Source organism: Haemorhous mexicanus, chromosome 6 (genome assembly GCF_027477595.1).
Source record: "Haemorhous mexicanus isolate bHaeMex1 chromosome 6, bHaeMex1.pri, whole genome shotgun sequence".
Taxonomy (NCBI): domain Eukaryota; kingdom Metazoa; phylum Chordata; class Aves; order Passeriformes; family Fringillidae; genus Haemorhous; species Haemorhous mexicanus.
This window is the reverse complement of record NC_082346.1, coordinates 27,749,111-27,774,360: the sequence shown is the minus strand read 5'-3', so window position 1 is coordinate 27,774,360 and position 25,250 is coordinate 27,749,111. Positions and strand designations below refer to the sequence as shown.

The 25,250-nt window shown below is 40.6% G+C and overlaps 3 protein-coding genes across 5 annotated transcripts in view; 1 reads left to right on the top strand and 2 right to left on the bottom strand.

Moving 5' to 3' along the window:
* The window catches only part of RTF1 (RTF1 homolog, Paf1/RNA polymerase II complex component), a 28,352-nt gene extending 24,488 nt beyond the window's left edge, over positions 1-3,864 (bottom strand). The window contains exons 1-2 of the mRNA XM_059849476.1: positions 3,706-3,864; positions 1,011-1,121 (exon numbers count right to left, since the gene is read on the bottom strand). Of these exons, the coding sequence (XP_059705459.1) occupies positions 1,011-1,121; positions 3,706-3,783 (189 nt within the window). The 5' untranslated portion in view covers positions 3,784-3,864. The remainder of the gene's footprint in view (positions 1-1,010; positions 1,122-3,705) is intronic.
* Positions 3,865-3,928: 64 nt separating this feature from the next.
* On the top strand, positions 3,929-11,290 carry NDUFAF1 (NADH:ubiquinone oxidoreductase complex assembly factor 1). The gene is made up of 5 exons (XM_059849475.1): positions 3,929-4,107; positions 5,373-5,991; positions 7,773-7,958; positions 9,150-9,224; positions 10,881-11,290. Exons 2-5 carry the CDS (start codon positions 5,488-5,490, stop codon positions 11,019-11,021), a joined length of 906 nt encoding a protein of 301 aa, XP_059705458.1. The 5' UTR covers positions 3,929-4,107; positions 5,373-5,487; the 3' UTR covers positions 11,022-11,290.
* A 960-nt stretch (positions 11,291-12,250) lies between these two features.
* On the bottom strand, positions 12,251-25,202 carry NUSAP1 (nucleolar and spindle associated protein 1). Of its 3 annotated transcripts, none has more exons than XM_059849473.1 (11): positions 25,039-25,202; positions 23,868-23,933; positions 22,569-22,760; positions 21,371-21,545; positions 19,667-19,750; positions 18,854-18,954; positions 17,723-17,910; positions 15,483-15,658; positions 14,409-14,519; positions 13,753-13,858; positions 12,251-13,290 (listed from the first exon to the last, which is right to left on the bottom strand). In XM_059849473.1, the coding sequence occupies exons 1-11, from the start codon at positions 25,129-25,131 to the stop codon at positions 13,203-13,205; spliced, it is 1,380 nt and encodes a 459-aa protein (XP_059705456.1). In that variant the 5' UTR covers positions 25,132-25,202; the 3' UTR covers positions 12,251-13,202. The 3 variants fall into 3 exon arrangements, with proteins under 3 accessions (XP_059705456.1, XP_059705455.1, XP_059705457.1); XM_059849472.1 differs by having other exon boundaries at positions 23,868-23,929; XM_059849474.1 differs by lacking the exon at positions 25,039-25,202 and adding an exon at positions 24,551-24,704.
* Between the last annotated feature and the right edge of the window lie 48 nt (positions 25,203-25,250).

Below are 25,250 nucleotides of genomic sequence, written 5' to 3'. Positions count from 1 at the left end.
GAAAGAAAATTAAACTGCATATTCTTCACACTTATTGAAAGAACTCTGCTACACTAACAAATGCTTTATAGTTGATCACTGGCCTACCCTGTTAGTCTGCAAGTTACCACAACGGATAATCTGTACTGTTATTTTAGAAGAAAAAATACAAAACCCACATCAAACATCTCCCTGTCAAATATTTAAGAATAGGTGGAATACATGACATCACTATAATTTGCAGAAAGCGTGCAAAAATATTTGTAAGTTTTCCAGCAATTGCTTTTACTCACATACCTGTATAACATTTGTCAGTACCTGTCTAATAGTTTTTTTTTAATTTTTCTTTTCTCGATGCACAGGCTTTTAACCAGCTCTAGACTATAGTACCAAGAACAAATACTAAAAACAGAACCAGCAGATAAGCACTGTTATACAAGAAATTGAGAAACCTTAGAACAAAGTAATGCTGAATTCTTTCTTGCCTCTTTCTTCAAAGATGTCGATCAAAACACACCCTGTTGCATATCCAAATGGCCAGACAGCTAATTCACAGCACAGTTCTTGGGAGAATAAAAGTAGCTAAGTTGAACATTTTTACTACCTGTAAAATAGTACTATCTGCCTTGACCCTTCTCTCAGGAAGGAAGCTCCACTCAAAAGGTGAAAATCTTACTCCCTGAATTCAGAGTCCAGCTTTAGCAGCTTCACTGCTACTTCAACAGCAAGCACAATACAGGAAAAACACTAGTTTAAAGCAGGCAGCTCACCACACCATATGAATGTGGGAATAAACTGGCAGTCATCTTTTCTATATACAGACTATTTTGTATACAATTAGAATTCAAAACATATTAAAAAAAAACAATTCTCTGGCCTTAATGGGCCTCCATTAGTCTCCATCATTGATAGCCAGTCCCACCTTATGAAGTCAGCAGGCTAAATATACTGCATATAAATACAATTTCACTGCTTAGGTATGATCAGACAAATAACCCATAGCAATGTCATTGATAACATGATAAAGTCACCTCATCATCACTGTCCGATGTCTCAGAGTCCGAAGATGCTGTAGGTTTGCTCACAGGTGGTTCCTTTTCTTCAGAGTCACTGCGTTTCCGTTTGGCCAATGACAGGAGCTCCTGGTGTAAAAACACACACGTTTATTTCAAAGTGTCGTAATTAGTTAGTGTTAACAATCCAGGTCAGTGCACATGCCGGTTTCTCTGCAATATCTGAGCACATCTCAGTAGCGTGATTATTGCCACCTACTAAGGAACAACTCTACTTATGTTTCATAAATATACATATGCACACACAATTTTAATATTGGATGCTACAAAAGGATTTTAAAGATAACAAGCTATAAAAGGTAACTATTAGTACCATTACTTTCTTGGCATAAACCACGTAAGACAAGTTACTTTCAGAGTCATGTCCAGATCTGTCTTATTTGGACTGGGTAGTAATTCAAAACCACCCTAACTACACCATGAAGCATCAGCCCTAAAAAGCCAAATAACAGCAGACAGCAGCTTCTTCTCCTAAACAACAGAGATGTTTGCAATTATACACTTTAAAGGGTAAATGCTTTAGGCATCACTTTTACATCATGTTTGGTAATATTTAGTCAGTGTGTTCAATTCCTTTTCACTCCTGGTACATGCCCCAGAATGCACTTAAAGCTTTGGACAGACACAGAGCAGGTATCAAGCTCAAAGTCTGTAAAACTTAGTAGAGCTGTTCTGCTCAAAAGAAAGCACTTTCACAGGCAACACACACCCACACAAAGAACTACATGCCTCTCAAATACTCTCATCATCTACTGTTCATCACTTGTTCAGGTGATACAAGCAGTAGTACAAAACAAACATTTTTGAAGCTGTGTTACTGTCTTTGCAGTCTGGGACAGAGAATCTATTCTCAGAAACATTACTCTAGGCCTGATGAGTCTTAGCTCTGTGTAGAAATACAGCCACACCGACTTCTGCAGTCTTGGGAAGTTGATGCTGGATTGGTTTCCATTAGTTTCACAACTGGATTATCTCAACAAATTGATTACAATTTACTACCTCAAATGAGAACATAAACACTGCAGAAACTGATGGTTTTACCAACAAAGAAACTTTTCATTAGTTCATTAGCAATGGCCTTTTACCAACCCTTCTCTAAAGAAGCCCTGCAACACCAACATAGCACCTTTGTACAATTAACAGATCTCTGGAATCTCCTAAAGCTTCAGCAGGGCTTCTCCTTGGGAAGCTCTTGCAGAGGAGCACCACTTTAAAGCCATATTCCTTTTTGTTTTCTTTCTTTCTACACTTGTTCTGTGTTTTCCAAGATACTATATTTAAAAGGCTGCTAGCCCTTTGATTCAACAAGTCTAGATTACCATGGGAATCTGTCAAACATTTAATCTACTCAGTATTTAACATTTAAGTCAGTATTCTCTCATCTCAAAAACATGGTTTCCCTGCTACCTGATCTTCATCTTTGCACACACACCTCCCTGCTGTCAGTTGCTACAACCAGCTCAGTGGAGGGGGAAGCACCTACTACTCAGGTACAGATGCAGATGCCTGCTGCCAGTGAAGGATGGAACAGATGCAGAACCACGTGCTTACTCCTACCACCATCACTCCGATTGTCCGACTGATGCTAGAGCTAGTCCAACTCCCATTTTCAAGTTCTAAAACTATCAAACTGATACACTAGCAGCAAGATGTTGGCAGCGCTAAGGACTCTGAAGATCAACCACATCAGCTCCAGTGTATTTGTTTTAACAGAGTATCTGATTGATTTTTCTGAAGCCCCGATCAGCAAAATTATTTTTGCGTCTTGGGGAAGGCTTTTTATTGCAACATAGCAACAACTTCAGTATTAAAAACTCTGAAGGTCCAACACATAAATTACATCAGACACACCAGCTTCAGCATATTCAACCCACCAAACCTCTCCCCGGAGCAAGCACTGCTATCAGAACTGCAACACACTTCACCTATAATGTCTTTATTTACGATTGGAATCACACCATCAATGCCTGCTACACCAAAAGGTGAATCTTTGGAAGCAGCCCGCTCCACAGGGGGAGACATCCCTTTTGCAACCCTGACACGCTTGAACTCACACCAGACATCGCACTTACAATCCCGGGAGATGCTCTGATGACAAATACATAAATATTACCCCTTCTTACATCTACAGGCTGGTTTCCCATCAACAGAGCTCCCCAGCGCGGTCACCAAGATTGAGAGGGTCGCATTAACGCTCCGGGAGCCTGCCTGCCCCGAGGAGAGGCAGGGACCTGACACGCTGTTCTCCCGGCGTACCAAAGTAGCATGGAAAAGTTGCCCAGCCCTTTGGGCCTCTTTCCCCACTACTCGAGGTGAGGAGACCGCTGGCAGCCGGGCCTCGCTACCCCCTCCTCAGGGCCAGACCGCCCGGAGCATCGCCCCGGAGCATCCACCGCCCCTCCGTCCCGCCGGCGCCGAGCACCGGGCCCGCTGCAAAGAGCCCCCGCCAACGCGGGCCTCCTGCCAGGGGCGGGCCGGGGACCCGCGGGAGGGACGCGGGCTCTCCCCACGGCGGCCGCGGGGCCCCATCGGGCTGAGGAGGGCGAGAGCGGCGCGGGACCACCGGGCGGGAGCGAGGGAGGGATGGCGGCGCCGAGCCTCGCGCGGGCCGGCGATCCCAGGCCCCGCGTTCGGGCCGGGCCTGCCCGCGCACCTGGTCCAGGTTCTCCTCGCTGCCGCTGTCCTCGGTGTCGGAGTCGATAAGGACACGGCCTTTCCGCTTCTTCACCATGGCGGAGGCGGCGGTGCCCCCTCCCCGCCCCGGCGGCGGCGGCGGCGCTCGCACGGCCCGGCCCGGCCTGACCCGCGCCGCCCGCCCGCCCGCCCGACACAAAGGGCACCGCGCATGCGCGGGCCGTGGGGCGGGGCGAGGGTGGGTCCGCCGCTGCCGCTGTCCCCTCACGGAGCCGCGCGCGGTCCCCGAGGCCGCTCCTCCGGCGCCCGGAGATCCGCTGTGGGCGAGACGTCGGTGGACGCCGTCGCTGGCGGCGGAATCGGAGCGGCGCGGTGCTCGTTCCTTGGCCGGCCCGGGCGCGGCGGAGCCGGCGGCGGGAAGGTGAGGCGGTGTGGGTGCCGCGGTCTGTCGGTCACGGAGCAGGAGCGGCGGGGCGGCCGCTCTGCTGGGACGGGGTTCGGCCGCCGCCCCCCGTCCTGGCCTCGCCTCTGCCCGCCGGGCTCAGTCGTGCGGGCGGGATCCGGGCCCGGTGCCCAGGCCGCGGCGCAAGCGGGGCCGTGGCGGAAGCCGAGGCGTCGCAGCTGCCGGGCCGCTCACCGGGCTGGCGCTACAGCGGCGGGCTGCCAAAGCCTTGCCGAGGGACAAAAACCGGGCTAAAGTAGAATGTATTCAAATTCTCTGCTCTCTTCTGGTACTCGGGTGAAGCAGTGAGTGGGCAGGGTTTCTTGATCGCGAACTTGCTCCTATCGTGTGCACGACAGACCATAATGTGAGTTTCTTCAGTGTAGCTTTAGACATAACTTAATTAGAGTGTGAGAATAACCGGAGTAAATTTTACAGTGAGTAAAGGAAGGTGAGTGACATATAGAGGATATGAGTGGGGTGCCTGACTCCATTCTTAAAAGCTCAGAGAAGTTGAATGCATGTGACATCATTTTTGGTTTTGTTCTCTGGCATGAAAACAATCCCCCCAAAAAACCCGTTTAATTTTACGAGTAAGGGAAAATAGTCTCTGTACAGAGCATTGAATGCAGTTTTCCTGAAGCCTTATTACAAAAAAAAAAAGTATTTATTTGTAGTCTTTCATGTTAAACTTTTCAGTCTTTGCAAATGTCTCTGTAATCCTTACACAGGTATATTGAGGATGACTTGGAAGAAGGTTGTGGGACTTGGTATTTTAAAAGTCTTGTCATCTGTGTTAGATGAGATTGTCATTTTTGTCTGTGTGCCAGCAGCATCTGCCTGTTGTGAATTTGTGATTTTCATGCAGGAATAAAACTTTTTAGTTGTATAGGTGTCATCTTTTAGAAACCTTCGTGGGTTGTTTTTGCTGGTGTTATCCATAACACCTAAACTTATTGTTGTAAGGGACAAAGAGAAATTGATTTTCTTTTCAGTTTTATTTGAAGTAGTTGACTTGGGTTTTCTTATTTGCATGGGGATTTTACACTATGGGGAGAGGGGAAGGCATAGGGTGGAAGTCAATAAGTAAACTCAAGCTCTGAGGAAGTGTCATTCCTGATGGATTTTTTCCATTCAGTTTTCCAATTACTTGGATTTCTAGCTAGTATTGATTTAAAAAGTTAAATAATTTCACAAGCATCCCATATGTAATTTTTTATAACCTTTTCTCTTTTTCATTAAAGGTGAAGATCGGCTACAGTAACTAGAGTAAGATAGCTCTGAATACAGGTTCTGTTGTTAAATTAACTTTCAATCCATTAATTGCCTTACTGGATGTGAATTCTTCAAGTCACCAGTATGGCTCTGGCTGTGATGCTGCTGAATGGTGCTTCCTTCCACGGTGGATGCTGTAGGCACAAAGTTTTGCTCTCCTCACTTGGACCTCTCCTCAGCAATTCAAAACTGTACAGCAGCTACAGGAGGCCAGGGGCAGAGCCTGAGAAAAAACTGTCTTGGCAGATTGCTGATTTCAGCTTTAAGAAGAGCATTGATCACCTGAAGACTCAGCTAAGCTTGCTGAAGAAGGAAACCCAAGATTACTTGAAAGGACCTGGAGGCCATCCGTTAAATCAGCACTTGTTGGAACAAACAAGGGTGTTGTGGCAGTTTAGGAGCCAAGAAGATTTAAATAAATGGGTTATTTCCTCTGATGTGGAGATTGGAGGGAAAAGTAAAGTTTACATCAAACTGGGTAGGAATAACCAGGCTGCTCTGCTGTATGGAACCCTCAATACAGAAGTGCCTCGTGATGGGGAGACAAAATACAGTGGATATTGCAGTATGAGATCCAGACCGCCAGTGGTAAGTACAGCTCCGTGTTTGCACAGCTTCTGATACTGGATCTGAGGGTGTTTGTGGAACCCCAGTGACAGCAAGTGGCCTCCTCTTTACTGCTGATCACTTTCAGGAGTACTGCATTTTCTCTCAGGCTGTGCCTGCTTTGACCTGGAAGGAACTTAAATTTTTTCTTGGATTTAATTTTCCTTTCTTAGAAAAGGAATAATACATATTTGATCATTTACTTATGTATAATAGACAGACCTGTTTGCAGCATCCTTACAAATGAAGGATCTGGAATGAAACTTTATATCCAAAATTGGTATGGTTAAAATAGACATCTTTATAAATTTGAAGTTGATTGAATGTGTCATAAGTAAGAATTTTCTGGGCTTTAACTTGGTCTATTCATCAGACTTGGTTAGGGTGAATGAATCATTTTCTCACAGAAACAGAAAACAGTCCTTTGAAATGTACTTTTAAAGGTCTGCCTCCTACTGTACAGCAGAAAAAAAGCAAGACACAAATCTTTGATAGCTCAGAATTGAGCAAAATAGAACCAGAAATGAGTGTGCTTATTATAGATACTGCTTGTTTCATCCCTTATTTCTAAGCACCTTTAAAAGCAAAGGAACATTTTCACGCGCTGGATAAAATCCTTAAGTATTTAATGCGTTCTGTTGTTTGTGTCTTGGCACAAGTGCTTAGGTAAAATAATTTCTGGGCCAGAATCTTGGGGAGCAGAGAATATGAGTAAGCAAAATCAGAGAGACGTATGAACACTGATCAAAATGGTGACATTAGATCAGATGACTGGAACAAGTAGAGTCTTGTCTGAGTTAAACTCTCAGGACTGCTACTGACTTGTGCAAATGTGACTCAAATTTACACCTCCTAATTCTGAAGTAGTGGAGTGTATCAGTCCATCCTTTATTAAGTAGAAAGGCTCAAAACTGTTAAAACCATAAAATGAAGTAGCTACGGGCCTTATATTTATATATTCATAATTACTTATTCTGTTACCTACAAGATGAGTTGGTAGAACAATAGCTGAGAGGTAATCATAGTAGTGCTGTAAAATAAAGGGGAAGCATCTGAATTTTTGGTGCTAATTTTGACTTCTTGGCAAGTCTGGCCAAGAATAACCCTGTCCTCTGCCCCTCATTGCTCCAACTGACTACACTGTAGCTCTCTGAGGACTCTTGGATATGTCATCATGCAAATGGCTAAATCAGCATTTCTCAGATCTTTGGAAAAAATGCAATAAAGAATTAGACATGCTTGCAATCTTATTATTTTACACAGTTAATGATAAAAAAAGTTGGAAAACATTAAATGCTCCCAGTGCTCATTAGTCTTCTGTTGGGAAGTTATCAAAGGGGATAAATTATTTCACTGCTTCAATTTCCTGCCGTCACTTCTGAATGATCTAGAACTGACCACAGAATATTAAACTTAGTGAACTACGTAAGTGCTGATCTATCACTGCAGCATTTGTGTAATTGCCTGGTAGGGAATTCTGTCCTAGGAAGGTCTGATTTGTGATCGTTACAAGATTGTGGCTTATAGTGAAAGTGAGTCCTCAGGTGGCAATATTGCAATTTGTGATCTCTAATATAGTGCTGAAGGAAATTCAGTGAGCTGAGCAGCCAGGGTGATGACAGAGTAGCTGTGTTCACTGTGTTACTGTAAATACTATCTGACATAATAACAAGGGCAGTGATCAAAGCAACAAGGCTCTGTTCCTCATAATGAAAGTGTCCCTCTATTAAGCAGAAATAATTATATTTATCAATAATTTGTAGGGATCTTTTAACAGGAAGAAGTATTATGACTGGTCAAACTTCAATAGTCTGTATTTACGTGTCCGTGGTGATGGCAGACCTTGGATGGTAAACATTTATACAGACCCCTACTTCTCCCATCAAAAGGATGACCTCTACAGCTACTTCATGTTTACCCGAGGAGGCCCATACTGGGAGGAAATAACGGTGAGCTAATGAGTCTTTCAAACTAATGAGACTGTCTTGAGGTCCTGGCTAAAACACAGGAAGGGGAATTCTTTCCACATTTACCGTTGGTTTATATTGCTGTCCACTCAACATTTTCTTTATACAATAGACATGTGCCTTTGGCTTGAGAGTTCTCAAAACTGGACTAGGGGAGGGCACACTGTGTCAATTGTGTTAAAGAATTGGTCCACCATATGTTTCTCTGAATGCCTACTGTTGGCTCTTACTGGAGTAATAGGATAGGTACAGCAGTTGAAACTTAGCAGGTGTTGCCTGGAATATTCTCTGTGGTAACCATTATATCTGTAATGCAAATGGGTGTGGGCTGTTGTAGGATTTGTTCCAGGCAACAGGATTTGCTTGACTTCAGTCTCTCTGGAGTCAGTCAGACTCAAGAGTTGGGGTTTGTCATTTGTGACCCTTGACTCTGTGACACAGAATAATATTTTTAAGTGTGAGTTGTAGCTCTTTTCTGGTGCACCTTGGGAACCTTTTGTAATTCTCTGATGACAACTATAGGGAGGTTTGCACATCCCTATGAATTGGTGTTGAGTGCTCCACAATACCACTATCCAATCATGTGGGAACAGCCTGCTATTCCACAGACAAGGAGGCAGGAGGATGAAAGTTGGAGTGTCATTGCTGGCTTGGATGTTTCCTCTCACCCTGACCAGCCAGCCCTGCTTTCTTGCTCCTACTACTTTCAAAGAAATTTTTTCATTACCCTGAAGTGCTTTGCTAGAGATACTGATGTCTGAGTATGACAGTGTGTCTGTGAAATTCACAGTTTGGGTACAGATGAGCTGTCAGTATGTACCCATGGTTGACTTTGCAGTAATTTCTGGTTTATGTTTCCATGTTACTGGAAGGAGATATTCTCACTCTGAGATTCTCTCAGCCACCTTCTGTGCTGCAGACGTTCATTGTGTCCTGACAGGGTGATGGCTGAGGCCACTGCAGGACAGGCTGGGCCTGGAGCTGGCTGTGAGTGGCCAGCTGAAAGGGTTAATGTGGCCCATTTCTTTGTGCCTGTTTTATGTACCCAGCTAATGCTAGTACCAGATATAGCAGAGTGTTACTTTACTAACAGGTTATTTTCTTTTCCCTAAGTTTCTATTTTATACACTGTTGACACTAAAGTCTGATTTTGTTTTGTTTTGTTTATGCCAGATTCCATTCTCCAAATTCTTTCTCTCCAGTCGGGGAAGAGTCCAGGATAACCAGCATCCTGTCTGGTTAGACAAGGCAAGTTTTCTGTAGGCTTTATTTGAAATTTCATTTGAAAAGGCAGTATAAGGAACACACAACTGATCTGTAAGAAATTCAGAATTTCCTTCAAGATGGCCTGATACAGATAACTTAAAAATCCTCTTTATGTTTGTGAATTTGCAATTGAAGGGCCTCTTCATGTTATAAGGTATTTATTCTCATGTGTGGTAAATGAAAACATAAGTTGTATATGTGCTATTTAAAAATATTTACTAGGAGTTAAAGGGACAAATCAGTACTTGATGTAAGTATCCTCTGAAGTTTTGTCGATGATTATTTTATGTGTGGCACTTGACAGTAAAAATTATGCACTTGCAGTGTAATTTTACAAACATGTTTTAAAGAAACCAAAAACAGGGAAGCAGTTTGAAGGTAGTTTATGAAATCTTAATAAAATGTCTTGGTCACACACAGAATATTTGGAGTTGGAAGGGACCCAGAGAGACCATCAAGTCCAACCCTTAAATAAATGGCCCTCATGGTACTAATGTATGTTTTCCTAGGAACCTGGAAAGACAGAAAATAATTGTTAAATAGACATAAAAAAGCCAGGGAACAGTCAATGTATCTAGGGCTTGCAAAGGAATAGATTCTTTAGAGCAGAGTTTAGGTGACTCCTGTAGATTTTCTGTAACAATGTGATTTGGAAAAAGGGAGTTTTAAAAACTCTCTGGACTCCAAAAGCCAAGGGGCTGCTTGTAGAGCTTGCTGCTGGGGAAGGAATACCATTGGAAGAATTAGAATGATCCAGAGGAGTGTCAGTGCATTTACCTAGCTTTGTTCTGTTATTTATTTAGCATATATTTGCAATATAGATTTAGATTCAGTCCACATTTATTCATCTGACACATCCTAGACATTATTTTCCCAAACTTACAGCAGTCCTTAAAATCATGGGTGCTGCCCAGACCTGCACTTTCAGCAGGGCTTTGGGGCAGCTGAGTTTAGGAGGTGGCTTGCACTGGTGATTGGACTGAGCTGTTAATGATGGAGGTGTTTTGTAACTTGTGAGAGCTGAGGGAGCATTCAGGCAAGCCACAGGCTAATAGAAAACACACATGATCCACACAGATTTGTTCTTATATTTAAGATCATTATTCTAATTGGAAAACAGTGGCTAAGAACCTTGTCTTACTATTAAACTCAGTAATTAAGTTTCATGCCAGCTTAAAATTAAGTTCTAAAATGTCTGGTTTGCGGTTTTCACAGAGTAGATGGTGTATCACTACCTAGAATGATCCCTTCCATCCTTAATTACATCTTTGTTGCTCCTATTAATGAAAGAATTGTGATTTTATGAAAACGTGTTTAGAAACCCAATTGTGATGAAAGTGGCTGTATACAAACACAAAGGATAAAAGTAACTGATGCTTTAGGCTCAGGCCATTTTAAATCAAGGATTTATTTACACAGTGGTTGAAAGGCACATGTGGAGTCATTTCCCACTGGGATCTGTATTGAAAATGGGATAGTGAAGTGTTCAAGCCTTAAAAAAATGCTGCTGCATTTTGAACAAATACCAGTTTAAAGAAGATGGCTGTGATCAGCGGGTAAAATAGGGAACTGGGAGATACAACTGAGTTTGATTGTAATATTATAAATACTGTTCTACCCTCTGTGTCTTTTAACTAGGTTAGAACCCTTGGATTCACCATTGGAGATAAAGTAGATGGTCCATTCCAGCTGGAGATTGATTTTATTGGTCTGCTAAACGACAGAGCTCATAAAGAAAAGTTTGCCTATGAAGCATATGACAAGAACACTCCAGTCTAAGTTGGGCTGTGTCCTTTGGAACATTCTTCAGATATTTGGTTTATTTTTATAAAATATTTATTAACATGTGGCTTTTAACATCTTGAAGGACCTGTGTTAACATTAAATAGTTAAGTGCGTGAAGTTTGGCACCACTGGCATCTTTAAACTCCCAACTACAGAATCATGGAGAGACTGCATACAGGGATGGACTGCAATGTAGCCTGAGAGCAGTTGTGATGTTCTTACAACGCAGTAACTCTTCTTGGTGAAATAAAAGTATTTTACAAGTGTGGTCTTTTTTTTGTCCAACATTTTCATTTTCTACATCATGTGGTTTGTTGACTGTTGTAAAACACTTGCATTTGCTAGTTTTAAACTGAAAAAGATGAGAATAAATACTCTGAGGACTGTTGCTTGAGTGTGACTCAGCTTCTGAAATTTACAAAGAGCAGCACCAGAAGTGGAAAAGGCAGAAGTATTTCAGCCTTTAGCTTTGGCTCCTCTAGATAGCTAAAAAAAGAAAATGCTGCCACTGCCAAGATGGAAACAGGAGCTATGCAGCAGGCTTGACTTTTCCTTCAGAGCTGTTGAAGATAATCCAACAATGATACAGAACCGAGGTTGTTGGAAAGAAGCAATGCTCCAAAGGAGTGGTGGGAGGAAAGCTGCAGCTGTCTGCTCCCTGAGGAGGCAGCTTGGCTTACTTAGCACCATTACAGAGCAGAGCAGATTCCCCAATTCTGCTGTGTGCAGTTAGCCTAACTTGGCTGTGTTGTAAGAATTCACAGCCTCAGCTGGGGGACAGAACCTTAATACCTCCCTTTTTCAGAGAAATCCACTTTGCAGTAATTCAAGATAGCCACTCAGCACTTGTTTTGTAAAGAGTATGTTTCAGCTGTCAAATTTAAGTAATCAAAGCACTGATCTCCACAGTGGCATTGGTGAAGTATACTTTAGAAATATTTAATGTACCTGTATCTTATATGGAAGAGACCACAATGAAGCACGCTGAAACAGAATTTATACTACCATTTTCATTTTGCACTGAATTCAGCAGCTTAATTGTAGAAGAAGGATGATACCAGGAAGATAGCAGTGCTAACATCTTTCATGGAGTGGGAGGGAGGTGAGTTGGTGAGGAAAACTTGGCACAGGAAAACACAGCAGTAAGTGTGAACAAGAGTGCCAGAGTAAGGAAGCGGTTGTAGTTAGTATACTAAATGATAAAGCCAGTGATAAACAGGACATAGACAAAATATTTATTCTCTTCTTTATTAAAAAATTTGCTTCTTAACGTTGCAACATATATTTGATGGGATACTAAATTCAGTGAAACATTTATTTGCTCAACAGCTGAGATTACAACTGCTAAATTACCTTTCTACCTCTATCCCTAAAAAATCCAGACAACTTTTCTATGTATTTTTTAAATGTAAAAGTAACAGCTTCTTACAAAATCAAGGTATTGAGTGTACCTCAACACCATTATAACATCTTCTAAGCATCTTAGAGGTGAAAAGCAAGAGAATTTTAACATCTGCTAGTTACCATAGAAAGGAAGAAAACCTTAACTGTTCAAAGCATTCAGTTGGTAATTTGTAAATTCAGTTGTGACTTTCAAAAAGGTAGTTTACAATTATGTTATGCATTAGTTTGCCAGAGAGCTTGCATATTTTTTATTCTCTTTGAAATTTCCTACTATTTCATAGGCATTAGATTAGAAATACTGAATAATTGCCGTAACTTAAAGCATTTAAGGATTGATCTGGAGAACAGGGCAAGCAGGTACTTCCAAATCTTGCCATTTTGAACACTAGAACATTTTGAAGCTGCTGCTATCTAAAGCCTGCATTCTAGCACACAACAAGTGCATTCTGATGCACAAGTCTATCCTAAGTTGCTTCTCGAACATCTTTTTTCCACTTATATTTTCTTCTTTAACATCTTTTAGTCAAGTAAATTAGTTAAATGAGAACATTATGAAGCAACAAGAGAGCTCTAAGCCCCTGAAAGTTTAGAAATCTCATCTCAGTGGAGAAGTTGATCATAGACACATTATGCTCAGAGCTCATTACAAGGTCTCATGAATTGCTTTCTGGATTCCACTAGCTAAAAGCAACATGAACCATACAGAGAGCACAAGCCTTTACATGAGAGGAACAGTATTTACAGTGATGTCTTAGATACTTCTCGTTCATCCTAACACCCAGATAGGCCTCTACGTTTCCCAAGAGCATGAGCCTTTTTCTTTCTTCGGTCTTGCTCAAGCGCCTCACGCCTTTCTTCCCTGGAGGGAAAAAAAAGAGACCATGTCAAGTTTTATTACACTAGCAACAAAGGGAATCTGAAGCTGACCACAGCCTAACACAAGTTTAATCAGTGTGCTGCCTTTGCCATAGGCAGAGATAAGAGTACCACTATGGACTGAACCCAAACATTCAGGCAAATACATCTGCTGAGACATGCAGGTCTAACACTTGAGGTAACAGCATGTCAATATTGACAGCTTCTTCCAAGATGAAGGTAAATGTCCAGACTCTGGAACTGATACTGTTCATGGAAAACAAGTCTTAACAAATTCAGAGCAGCCTTTTGTTGTCCATCTTGAAATTGAACAGTCATTGGAAGGAAAAATGGCTTTAATACAAAAGTATTCTTTCCTAAACTACATTTAAAGCCTAAAAAGAAGAATGAATCATAATATTATATTAAGTAACACTATCTATAAAAAGACAAGTGGTGTACTAACCTTGTCTGGAGATGTGGCTGTTTGTAATCTTTCCTGTGTGAACAGATACCACCAGACCTACTGAGAACAGCATTTTCTTTAAATTCTCCCCACGGTTTTAGTCGTCCTACAATTTAGGAAGCAATAAGAGAGAGACTAGTTTAACAGTTTGGTAACTAATTGTGTTCTTAACTTCCTATCATGAATTTATCCTAGCTAGCCTGTTTCTTACTGGTTGTCTTGAAGATGACGTGCCTCTTTAAGCTGTATTATCAGTTTCACCAGCCCATTCCCTACAAGTAGTTCTTCTGTGAGTAGAAACAGGTGACTGTACTTAGAAGTAACACTCACCATGCCAAGTTCAGCTTCTCAGATGAGATTAAAAAACCCCACCTCATTGTGTAAGGAATATTTTGTACTTCCTGTACATGCATCTATTCAGTGGAATGCAAGGATATTTATTCTTGTATTTATGGGCTTTAGGTCATAAAATCCTAATCTTCAGTAGGGAGGCTCTTGAAGCACATATTATGAAGAAATTTAACATCAGACTATTTGGGAACCCAGAGAGATTGGAAAAGGGACAGGAAAAGAGACTGCTCTCTTTGCTCTCACTGTTTGTATCAAAGCACCCCATAGGAGCAGCTGAGTGTAAGGGCTGCACAGGGTCACAGCACCTTTGTGTGGCTGATACCGAAGCGGCCGAGAGAGACTTGCTTTGAGATCAAATGTCTTCTTTCCACTGGTGGGTTCTGCAGGTTGAGCTCCAAACTTGAAGGGGGTAAGAACTACAAAAGGCACCAAGATACCATAATTAGAGTAGCGAGAGCATCAATGTACACAGAAAGACCACACTACGATTATCAAGACCAAGGCACCAATAAATGCCCCTGCTGCTACTTCTAAAGATAGAATTACACAAAAAATGCAATTCTCACTTGAAACAGGGAGGGGCAAGAGTTGTCCCTTTAGCTATGATTATACCATGGAAGAACACATACAGCTCCATGTGTTTTTCTAGTCCTTCAAGGCAAATTGTGCTTCTTTTATGCCTATTTGGAACCAAGTTGTTTTTCACGTTTAAGAAGAATTCTTTTGGAACAGGCCAGCTGCAGATCAGTGTGGAATTTTGCTTGGCCCTTGAAAACATGAGTATTATTATGCAGCAAACCAGGAAGCTCTGGGTTCTTAACCTGTGCAAATATCCCTGTAATGCTAAGGGTGTCAGTGGCTGGATAGCAGAGCTGTGCTGCTGCAGAAATTGTTACTAATCAGATGACTTCTGATTTTTCTTAATTTTATTTCCTGAGTTATCAGGGTGCTGAGGCTGATAACAGGTAGTCCTAAAGCACAGCCAGAAGCCTAATGCATGCTAACCCCACAAGAAGAACGAGACCTCTGAGAAGGTGTCAGGAATTCCTTTCTGTGCTGATGGGGTGTCCCTGTATCTGTTATATGAATCTTTTGCTATGTAGTCCTTAAACGTCTAGAAGACTTTCTATCCTCTTTTCTGAGGGTAGCTAGGTACCATATGTTTAAGTTGTGGCACCTAAACATTTTAGCCAAATCACTGGAAAACAAAGGAAACAAAGAAACTACTGCAGTTTTTGAAGAACCAGTCATTAATTAGAGAATTAAATTAAAACCTGGGTCTACATGACATTCAATTGTTAAAAACTTGTAAGTTTTCAGTAATTCAGTAAGACAAAAGTCTTGATCTGAAAGAGCCAAATATTCACCATCCACCTTACCCTTTGATGCAGTCAGATCATTATTTCTTGCATTTCCCTTACTGTTCTTCTGACTTAATAGTTTGCAGCTCTTTTGAATGTCAGGTGTGCAGATCTCCTCCATGTATGGAGACATTCTAGATGGAGTCTTGGTAAGAGACCGTTTGTGCTCATTATCTTTTGTGGCTTCTGAGAACCTGAAAGATTTCAGAAATATAAAGACAAGTTTAGTCACCTACAAGGAATGTAAGCAAAGTGCCAGAATATAGAAGGTTCTGTCTTCTATATTATTTATTATAATTTATTTATTACAGATAGAAAGATTACTGTGTGACAGATGTTCACAGCTCATACAAAAACCATACTAAAATACCTCGCTGGTATAACACTAAGTTTCGAGCCAGTGTCAATAGCTTTAAGTACTACCAGAAACTACAAAGAACTGACTTTTTTGTTATTTTGAAAAGCAAATATACTTGGGTGCAATCAGCTAGTAGATTTATTCACCAATAGATATGATTTACTTTAGACCTGGATTCTGTAGTAAAGCATTGCATAGTTCATTAGTTTTAAAATTCAAATTAAGAAAAACTGGAAGACAATTAACAGAATGCTGGACCTCAAAGACCTACAAGAGGAAGAAGCTGAAAATTTTGAAACACAAAAGTTACCTGCATACCAAGAAAAACACATTCCATATGCATTCCAAACGTGTATATACACATTTTTGATGAACACCTATGATTACTCATATATGTGCACATGCATAAAATTCAAAATCTCACAAAAATGAATGAGAATAAGCCATGAGCTTGCAAGATTTAGGAAGACAAAGAGTAAATGTTGAAGAAAGCCGGTTTTGGGAGCGAGCAAGTTTATGATGAAGTACAGTTTGCAAGGTCCACCACATGCAACTGTGGAATAGAATTTTGGAAATAAATTCTGAAAGTAATGTTTTGGTTCACATATTGCTAGAAATCGATTAGGGCTACAGTGAAGACATCCAAACTCATCCAAGAGGACACTAGAGGCAGTGTTTTTTTTACATTTAGTATCTATTGAAATCAAAAAGACATTTAAAGTAAAAACAAAGCCATTAAGTTTGTAATCTCGATTTTGAATTTGAACAGCAGAAGACCTGTATTCCAAAGTCTCATAAATATATATTATCTGACAGCAATATGAGAAGTTGCATTATCTGACTTAAAAACAAAAATTCCACATACACTTTAGTCAGGGACAAAAAAAAGCCCCAGCAGCCATGATCTTGGCATGCAGAAGTGGAAAAGTGAAGATCATCAGAGAAAGGAACACAACCAAGGCCTGTGAACAACTGTGTATTGTTAGCAAAGGGAGAATATCTAATCAGAACTTCAGTCACTGTGGAAGGTTTAGGAAACTGATTACAGTCAAAATTAGTATAAAAGTTAGAAACCAAAGAAATAGTAGAAATAAAGGCTTTCCTTAGAAATCCAAGCAAAAAGAACATTTATTAATAGGATACTGTAAGGACTGTCCTTTCAATTCCTTTTAAAACATTTCTTGATCAAGACTTTAGGAAAATTATTAAGAAGTGAATAAAACATACTGATAACAGAAGTTCATGAAGTATTAACACTAATAGAGAACTACTGTGGAGGAATGATGACATACACATGATGTTCTAAAAGGAAATGAGATCAGGTATAATAGCATTGAGCAAGAGTTCATCCATTTAGCAATTCCTCATGACTTCTGGTGTCAGTTTCCATCTGCTAGAAACAGTCTGCTAATAGTAGTCAATCACAAGAGGATCCCTGCTGGGACACTCAAGGGGAGGGGAAGTAGAGGACAAAAGGAGGAAAGTACCTAAAAACCGTTGCAAGACTCCCCTGGAATACTGAAGAGAGTTCTGATTTTAAAAAATTACAGGAAAAATAATTAGGATAAACAGAAGCTATTAGGCTGCCTGGCAAAATAGAAAACCTAACACAGTAATAGAAGAAAAGTAATTTGCTTGATTTTGCATCATTTGGCTTTAGAAAAATGAAAGCCGGGACTTGAGATTCTTCTAACAGACATAAAAATGAAGAATAAAGACAGTAACAGCACAGCGAGGCTTAAACCACCCACAAAGCCAGGCTGAAAGTTAGCAGTCAGAATTAGTCTTGCATAGTTCATGTTTGGAAGAGAAATAATGGAGTAAAATCACAGTCAGTGTTGATTATTTCATGTGTATCACATCAAATGGCTTGCTGGTAGCTTTGGTTTGTTCTTTTTACCTGACATTCATTTTGGATGTTGAAAGCACAGAAGGATGAAATGAAGATTTCTGGGATAAAATGCTCCGATTAGCAGCGTTCAGAGAATTGCGTGGTGAGCGCCGGAGGTTACAAGGAGTGCTGGTGGTGGAGAATCTGCCTCTTTCTGGATTTGGGCTGAATAAAAATCTTTTGCCACTGGCTTGTTTCTAGGGAAAAGCAAACTCTGAGTTACCATACTCTGCTGAAAATTTATCTACAAAGCAGCCAAGAGGAAGGGAAGACATGCAGTGAATCAGAAGCATACGGCCTCTTCAGTTTTCTCCCATTTTTTCATCTTTAAAAGCATACTTTAAATGTAAGTTTTTTATTATTAAATTGACCTGACAACATACACCTTAAAATACAGAGTGTCTTTTTCTGATGCTCTTAAGGGATTTGATTTTCTGGTCAGCACCTGCCAATAGTAATTTGTCTGAAGTATAAATTGATACAATATATGCCATTTAAAAAATAAATGTAGTGTTCAGGAGTTTCATTCATTGTTACTGTTTGATACTGACAGTGCTAGAGTAACCAACCTGAACAATTATATGGCTATTGCCATATTCATTCACACATTCATTGATACATTACTGTCACTTTTTTAGGCTCTACTGCACTTTGTGAGAGGCCCTGTTAGCAGCTTTCACCAATGCGAGGGTGAAATACAAGAACTGAGAACAACACGAATGTATTTTTAAGGAGAATCATATGCAGCCATGGGATGATAGTTCAAGCACAAAAGAGAAAATATTAAATTCCTGCTCTTTGAAAAATAACCTAACCCCTTGGTTAAATTTTGCAGCAATTCAAGCAGTTGTAAACAAAAGATCCAGGAGATCTTTCACAAAAGTAATTGTGACGATTATTTTTACTCAAAAACAACAAGTTAGTTGTTGGTTTCTACAGCTGTACACTGTCAACATGTAAAACCTTGTATTGTTATATAAGTTATATACAAATAACTATATATATTGGTTATAATATTCCACTGTAGGTTCACATGACCAGCTACTTACTGATCTAAAGAGACCTGGCAGGACTTTTACAGAAAGGCCCTGGAAACACTGAAAATACCAACAATGGGTATCTTCCCGTGTTATCTCTTACCTTGACTGTGCTGCAACTTTCATTCAGTTTTTTTTTCCTCTCCATGTAGTCAGCAATAGATTCCATTTTCTTGAACTGAGCCTCATGCAACTTTTTAAAGTCTAAGAAGTTCCAAAAATAAGAACATTCACAGATATAATATGGTTCTAAGGGAGTTTAGTACGTAATAGGAGAATTTTGTGACACCTATTGTCATGGCCTCAAAGAACTCAATGCATCCCTCTAATTAAAGGTGTAGACACAGCTGACCAAACAGGACCAAAAGAATCTCCTTCACCAGCTACATGGCCCATTACCTGGTAATCTGGAGGATTATAGAAGCAGGGCCTGGGTTGGAAGGGGCCTTTAAAGATCATCCAACCCAACCCCCAAATTCTGCAGTTAAAGAAAACAAATACTTCTACATTTGAGATGATTTAACACATTTTAAGAAGTGATGAACATGAGCTAATGTACAGTAGTACAGCACAACCATAGTATTTATAAAGTGAAAACTAAAAAGCAGGAATAATAGCATGTATGTGTTCCTGTTCTTTGAAAACCATTAATACAAGTATTGTATGGAGAAGTCACCAAAATGTTCAATAAACCAGTTTTTTAACATACGTGGCAGTCATTTACTACTATGAATTTACAAGCTGGAATATGTACCTTGAAATGTAACATTTGGGAATTTTTTTTTTTGCTTGCTTTTTAAAGAGAGGATATTCTTTTATTTGTGCAGGAATAGAAATCTGAGTTGAAAAAACTAAGTAAAGTCTCTGTTTACACAGAGAAAACACATCTCTTCCTAAAGAAGGCAGGCTATCTTACTTGGTGTGGTAGCTGTCACTCCTGCAGACCTAGATGCACGGCCTGCATGTAAAGGGATCTTCCTTCCTGCAGGATGAGCATTACCTGGTACAGCAAGATTAGACAAAATCATTACAACTCCTGGATAATTTAAAGGAATCACAGTAGTTTTAAATGTTGTTCCAATGTTTGTTTCAAAACACACTTTTTCTCTTCAAAGCGGGTTTAGGTTTTGAGAAATAGAACCATCTGGAATAGGTATGTTCTAAGTCTCTCAAAAGTGCTTTAATTGGTTTGTCATTAATAATACATCTTGACAAACCAAAAGCCCAGAATGAATCCTAAAGTCATATTAGGTTAGTATCTTATGAAAGTAAAATATTTCTCAGGGAACGTTTACAAGAGAACTGTATTTATGGTAAACAAAAACTTTAAATTCACAGGCCTTGATATGTGTTTTTTAAATGTAAATACTAAAGACAAAATGCCTTTTGACCACCTTTTCTGCCACTGCCTTATATACATACAAAGTCCAAGTTATTTTTGTCATCTCTGTTCTCAGGTGTAGTAATACGCTCGCATTCACATTTTAATGATTAATTTTCTCAAGAAAAAAAAAATCAGGTAACAACTTGGCATCAAATTCAGCATTTGCATATCAACAGCAAACACTTGCATTTCTGGTCATTCACATCCCCTCAAAAGTAAACTTAGATGACCACAATATATTGAAAGAAGCCCTTATTGGAAACAAATAATGGCGTGCAGTTAAAAAATCAATTTGTTGATATTAAATGCAGTCTTGTTACTACAGCTGTAAGAAGAGATGAGCACTGTACCAACTGTCAGGATGAGCAATGCCCCCAAGCATCCCCCACCCACCCTCTTGCTTTTGTTTTTAAAAACAACCTTCATAGAAAACCCCACATATTTTAGTTAGTTCAAAATTATTGGTGGTCTCCCATAAGATTGTCCTTGTAAATTCTATGGAACAACAAGAATATCCATAATAAACTTACTTACAGACTACATACACTGAGCCTAACAGAGCAAATGCAGAAGTGTATCTTACTTGACAGACCCCTCAATATCAAGAAATTATCAGATTAGGTAGACAAACTCATTTCTTCATGTCAGCTGCACACACAAAGCAGTGGAGGAAAAATTAATTCATATTTTCAGTGGCATTGTGTTTGAAGGACTAAAAACACCACCAGATGAAAAAGTGATCCAGTGGAACACATTCAGATACTCTCAGGTAGTTCAAACAAATGGTAAAGGATTCTATGTTTTCTGCTGATTTTACTCCTGGAAAGCAAAAGATAAAACTGCTCACCTGTAGAAAAAGATAAATGGACCATAAACAAGCAAGTCCTCCCTTTCTTGCCACCTCCTAGAGGCCAAACAACACCTCAAGGGTATTCCAAAAGGCACTGATCCTTTTGGAAGTGTAAAACTCAAATACACTCATCTCTGAAAAGTCCTTCACTAAAAACAAGAGTTCTGAAGTCAAAGCCAGCAAAATTCCTACATTGCAGAATTTGTGTTACAAATGTTAAACAAGTAACACAAACTCAAGCCAGACCAATTTTCTTCTGGTATCCCCAAAACAAGGTACTGATCAACAGATGTGCCACAAAAAATGCACAAAGACACAATAAAATTATCTTTTGGTTATTCTAAGTAGCACAAATTAAAGTTACTTTTATCCAATTTTCTACCTACATTGTCCTCCCCTGCCTTTAGTAGAAGTCTTCTCTGCCTGTTTCTTCTGTCCAGCACCCATCCCTGGATCCTCATTAGCTCTCTCTTCAGTTATTTGGATTTTGTTTTGTGATATCTTCTGCCCCTTTTTGTGCTCACCCTGAGGCACTTCATTTTCTTTCATTTCAGAATGCACCTGCAATTTAAACATACTTTGTTTAACCAGTTTGTTCCAACTTGATATAAAGGAAGGCTGCTGTTCTGAGAACAGTGAGTCAGTGGAACAGATTGCCCAGAGAGGTGCCCAGCCTTCATCCTCAAGGGTTTTCAGCATCAGATTGGATCAAGCCTAAAGCACTGGCCTCTAACCTCACAGCTGAGTCTGCTTTGAGTGGGAGACTGAGAAAGAGATTTTCTGAAGTCCAAACTGAATTAACTTGAGAAATACTTACCCTGTTACTTCACAAACTTAGATATATTAGAAAGCTTTGACCTGCACAGCTCTCACATTTTAGTATAAAATTGCCTTTATGGATTAAAGTTAATGATTTGTAAGCAAGATTAAATTCACTGGGGACGTTACTTTTTACTGTTGTATTTTTGCATACTGTAAAATTCTCTAACACTAAAAGATTAACACTCATTTTCTCATTTCCCTCCTCTACCTCAGTAAAAATATTTCACACAGTTCTTAATTTACCTACTCCTTGTAACTCAAAACAAATTCAACTTCCATTGCACTTTCTAACTTTCTCTCCTTAAGTCACACAACCCTCACAATAAAAAAAGTTACGAGGTTTAGGCAATTGTGCAACTTCTGATTTTTTTTTTCTGTACCAAAAAAGAGAGAGCAGCCTTATTTTAGATAAATTCTGAAACTAGCCTAAGGTTCAGAATATTACAATGAACTAGTGAAATCAGCCTTACACTCAGATAAAGTGTTTGGAATTGTACATTCCTTAGAGGAATTTATTTTCTTGAAGCAGTGACTAGAAGTTCATTATGGGGCAGTGCATAAATGGACAAAAGTCAGTGCTACAAAATACAAAAGACCAGTACCAGAATGTTTGCATATCAATTTCTGTATGTGTCTATACACACAAGCACACATATATAAACACACACCATCTAAAAATGGGGACTGAAAAGAAATCAAGAGGGCTTAAATTATGCTCAGAGGAAGGGAGGACAGCACACAAAAGCATGCAAAGCAAATCACCTGTTTCTCATCAGAAAGCACTGGATTTTCTTCACTGCTATTAGTTTCTTCATGGGAGTTCCTCTTTTTTCTGGTTATTTTCTTACCCTTACCACCTCTTTTTGTAATGAAACACACTGAATCAGACATAATTTCTTCCTGATTGCTCAGTTCATCCGATTTAATGGAAGCAGATGCACTCTTTACAGGACCCTGTAGCAGAAAAATACTATAACTGGAAGATATCTGACACAAATATGAATTAAATACTCCAGACCAGTTTCAATTTTATTATTTTTAAAAGTATTTTACACTGAGGATAAACAGTAGCATGCCATGTAGCAGCATAGTAAGCAAGAAACTGGCACTATCTAGGTTTCCCTAAGCATCAAAGCTCTTTGATGAGAGCATCATCAAAGCATCATCTCATCTCATTGATGACAGCATCAATGCTCTCATCAAAGCATTGTTTGGAGACTTTAAATACAATTCCTATGATTGGTTTATCATATTTCATTTTAATAAGATTATAAAAGCCTAATATTTTATATTTGAAATCTAATTTGCATGATGCCATGACCCTTCCATACTTGTACACTTGAGGAATACTCTTCACCTGTAAAAACAGGGCTCCGTTCCTGCTCGTGAAAATTGTAAAAAAGCTGATGGGGTTTACACCAGTTCCTCAAGCCTTTAAAGAAGATTTTTAAGGGATGCATTTAAAGGGAGATGTGTTTTAGAAAAAGCAGAAAATAAATTACTTTAATCAAAAACATTGCCACACTCAACAAAATAATTCAGTTTACAGAAAACTTTTTAAAAAGTTAAGAAAACAAAACACTAAGAGGCAAATAAAGGAAGTAGCACAACTGTATTGCTTTTATTATAGAGGAAGTAAATTGTAGCAGATGCAAAATGCTTTCCAATTAGTACCTAGGCCCCTTCATTTAGGCATGCAAAAGGAATAAAATATTTTTATATTTGGTACTGAATAGTGTTTGGAGCCAAACAAGCAAGAATTAAGGTTTGTTCAGTGGAAATTAATGTTATTGCTCACAGAGAATAAGGTTGTACTGAAGCTGAAAAATACACAGTTAATTTTGGCAGCTGAAAGAAAATCAGCTTTTAGTCATAGAGGCTGCTTCAAAACTAACATTAGCAGTATATAAGTACTTTAAACTAAGGGCACTAAGAAGAAAAAGGTATTTCTATTATAGCTCCCATTGTGGTCAAAAATCACCCTTCAGCACATGCCCTGCTCTATGGGTTACAAATTAAGGTTTACATTTCTTAAAAGCAAGGTCTGATTTATTATGTTACCATATTTTCACTTTCTTCATTTGTCCTTTCAAAGTGTTGCTTTAGTGATTCCAGTAATTTGTCTGCCTGAAGAGAAATCAAAACAACACATGAACCAAGCATCCTACAAACTGACCCAACAAGCGAGCAGAACATTTCCTGAAGCCAACAGCACAAGGACACACCTAGGACGTGTTCGAGTCAGTCAATTATAGAAAGTGCCTAAGGCCACAAATAAATCTGCAGCATTTTCTCCACGGAGGCACAAAGGCAAATTTCCTTGACTAGGTTTCTCCTGCTCTAATTCCCAGGAGGTTAATTGTTCAAGGAAGGAGACAAACTGTTTTAAGCCCCATAGCGCAGCTGAACTTGAATTAAAATCGTGTCAAATTTCTGAGATTGCTTCTGTCTTGCCCATGCTACATGCAAAGCATTCTTTTCATCCCTCGCATACATTCAGCAGTAATAGTAATAAAACAACGATGAAAACACACCATTGATAATTCAGGCTATGAAAGACTCCTAAACACCTACGTGGGAAGGTCAGCACAAAAACAGTCAAAGTACCCCAAAACTAACATTCCCAGAAAAACTCTTAGTCCTGTGAGGCCAGGGAGCTGCCTTGTCCCCCCAGGATCTTTCTTTTAAGGCTTTCAGACTTGTGCCGCGGCTGCGGGAGGAGCCCGGCCGTGCCTCACACGCACCTGCAGCTCCAGGCAGGGCCCGGGGCGGCCTCAAGCGCGACCGCCAGGCGCGCCCTCTCCGCCCTCCCTTAAGGTGCTCTCTTGTCGCCGTTCCTCCCACTCCGAGTCGTAAGAAATAAAAACCAAAACAAGCCAAGCCAAGTCCAACAAACACAACGACTCGCGGCGGGGTGAACGGCGCGGGGACACCGGCGTGGGGGAACAGCCGGACCAGCAGAGGAGGGAACAGCCGCCCCTTCTCGATGCCCGGGGGACACCGGAGCCCCGCTCTCCCCCTCCCCGAGTGCGTGCCCGCACCCCGGACGGCAGCACAGCCTCAGCGCGAAGCCACTGCCGCATCCCGCGGGCGGTGCCGCTGCTAGGGCCGCTCCAGACCCGGGAGGGTTCGCCCCGGGAGGCTGGGGATGCGTTCTCGCTACCAGGCACGGGAGCACCCCAGAACCCGGAGCTTCGTAGGCAGCGCTCCCTCACAGCCACCCCCGCCTCACCCGAAGGTTGGCCCTCAGCCCGGCAGCCTTGGCGATGCGCTGGAGCTCGGCGTATTTCAGCGCCTCCAGGGGCTGCAGGGAAGCGAGCGCCATAACAGCAGCTCCGACCGAGCGGCCCTGCCCGCCGCGCGCCAACCGAAACCGCGCGCACCGCCCCCGCCATTCGAACTGGCCCGCTGCGCCAGCCCATTGGCTAGCGCAGAGAGGGGGCG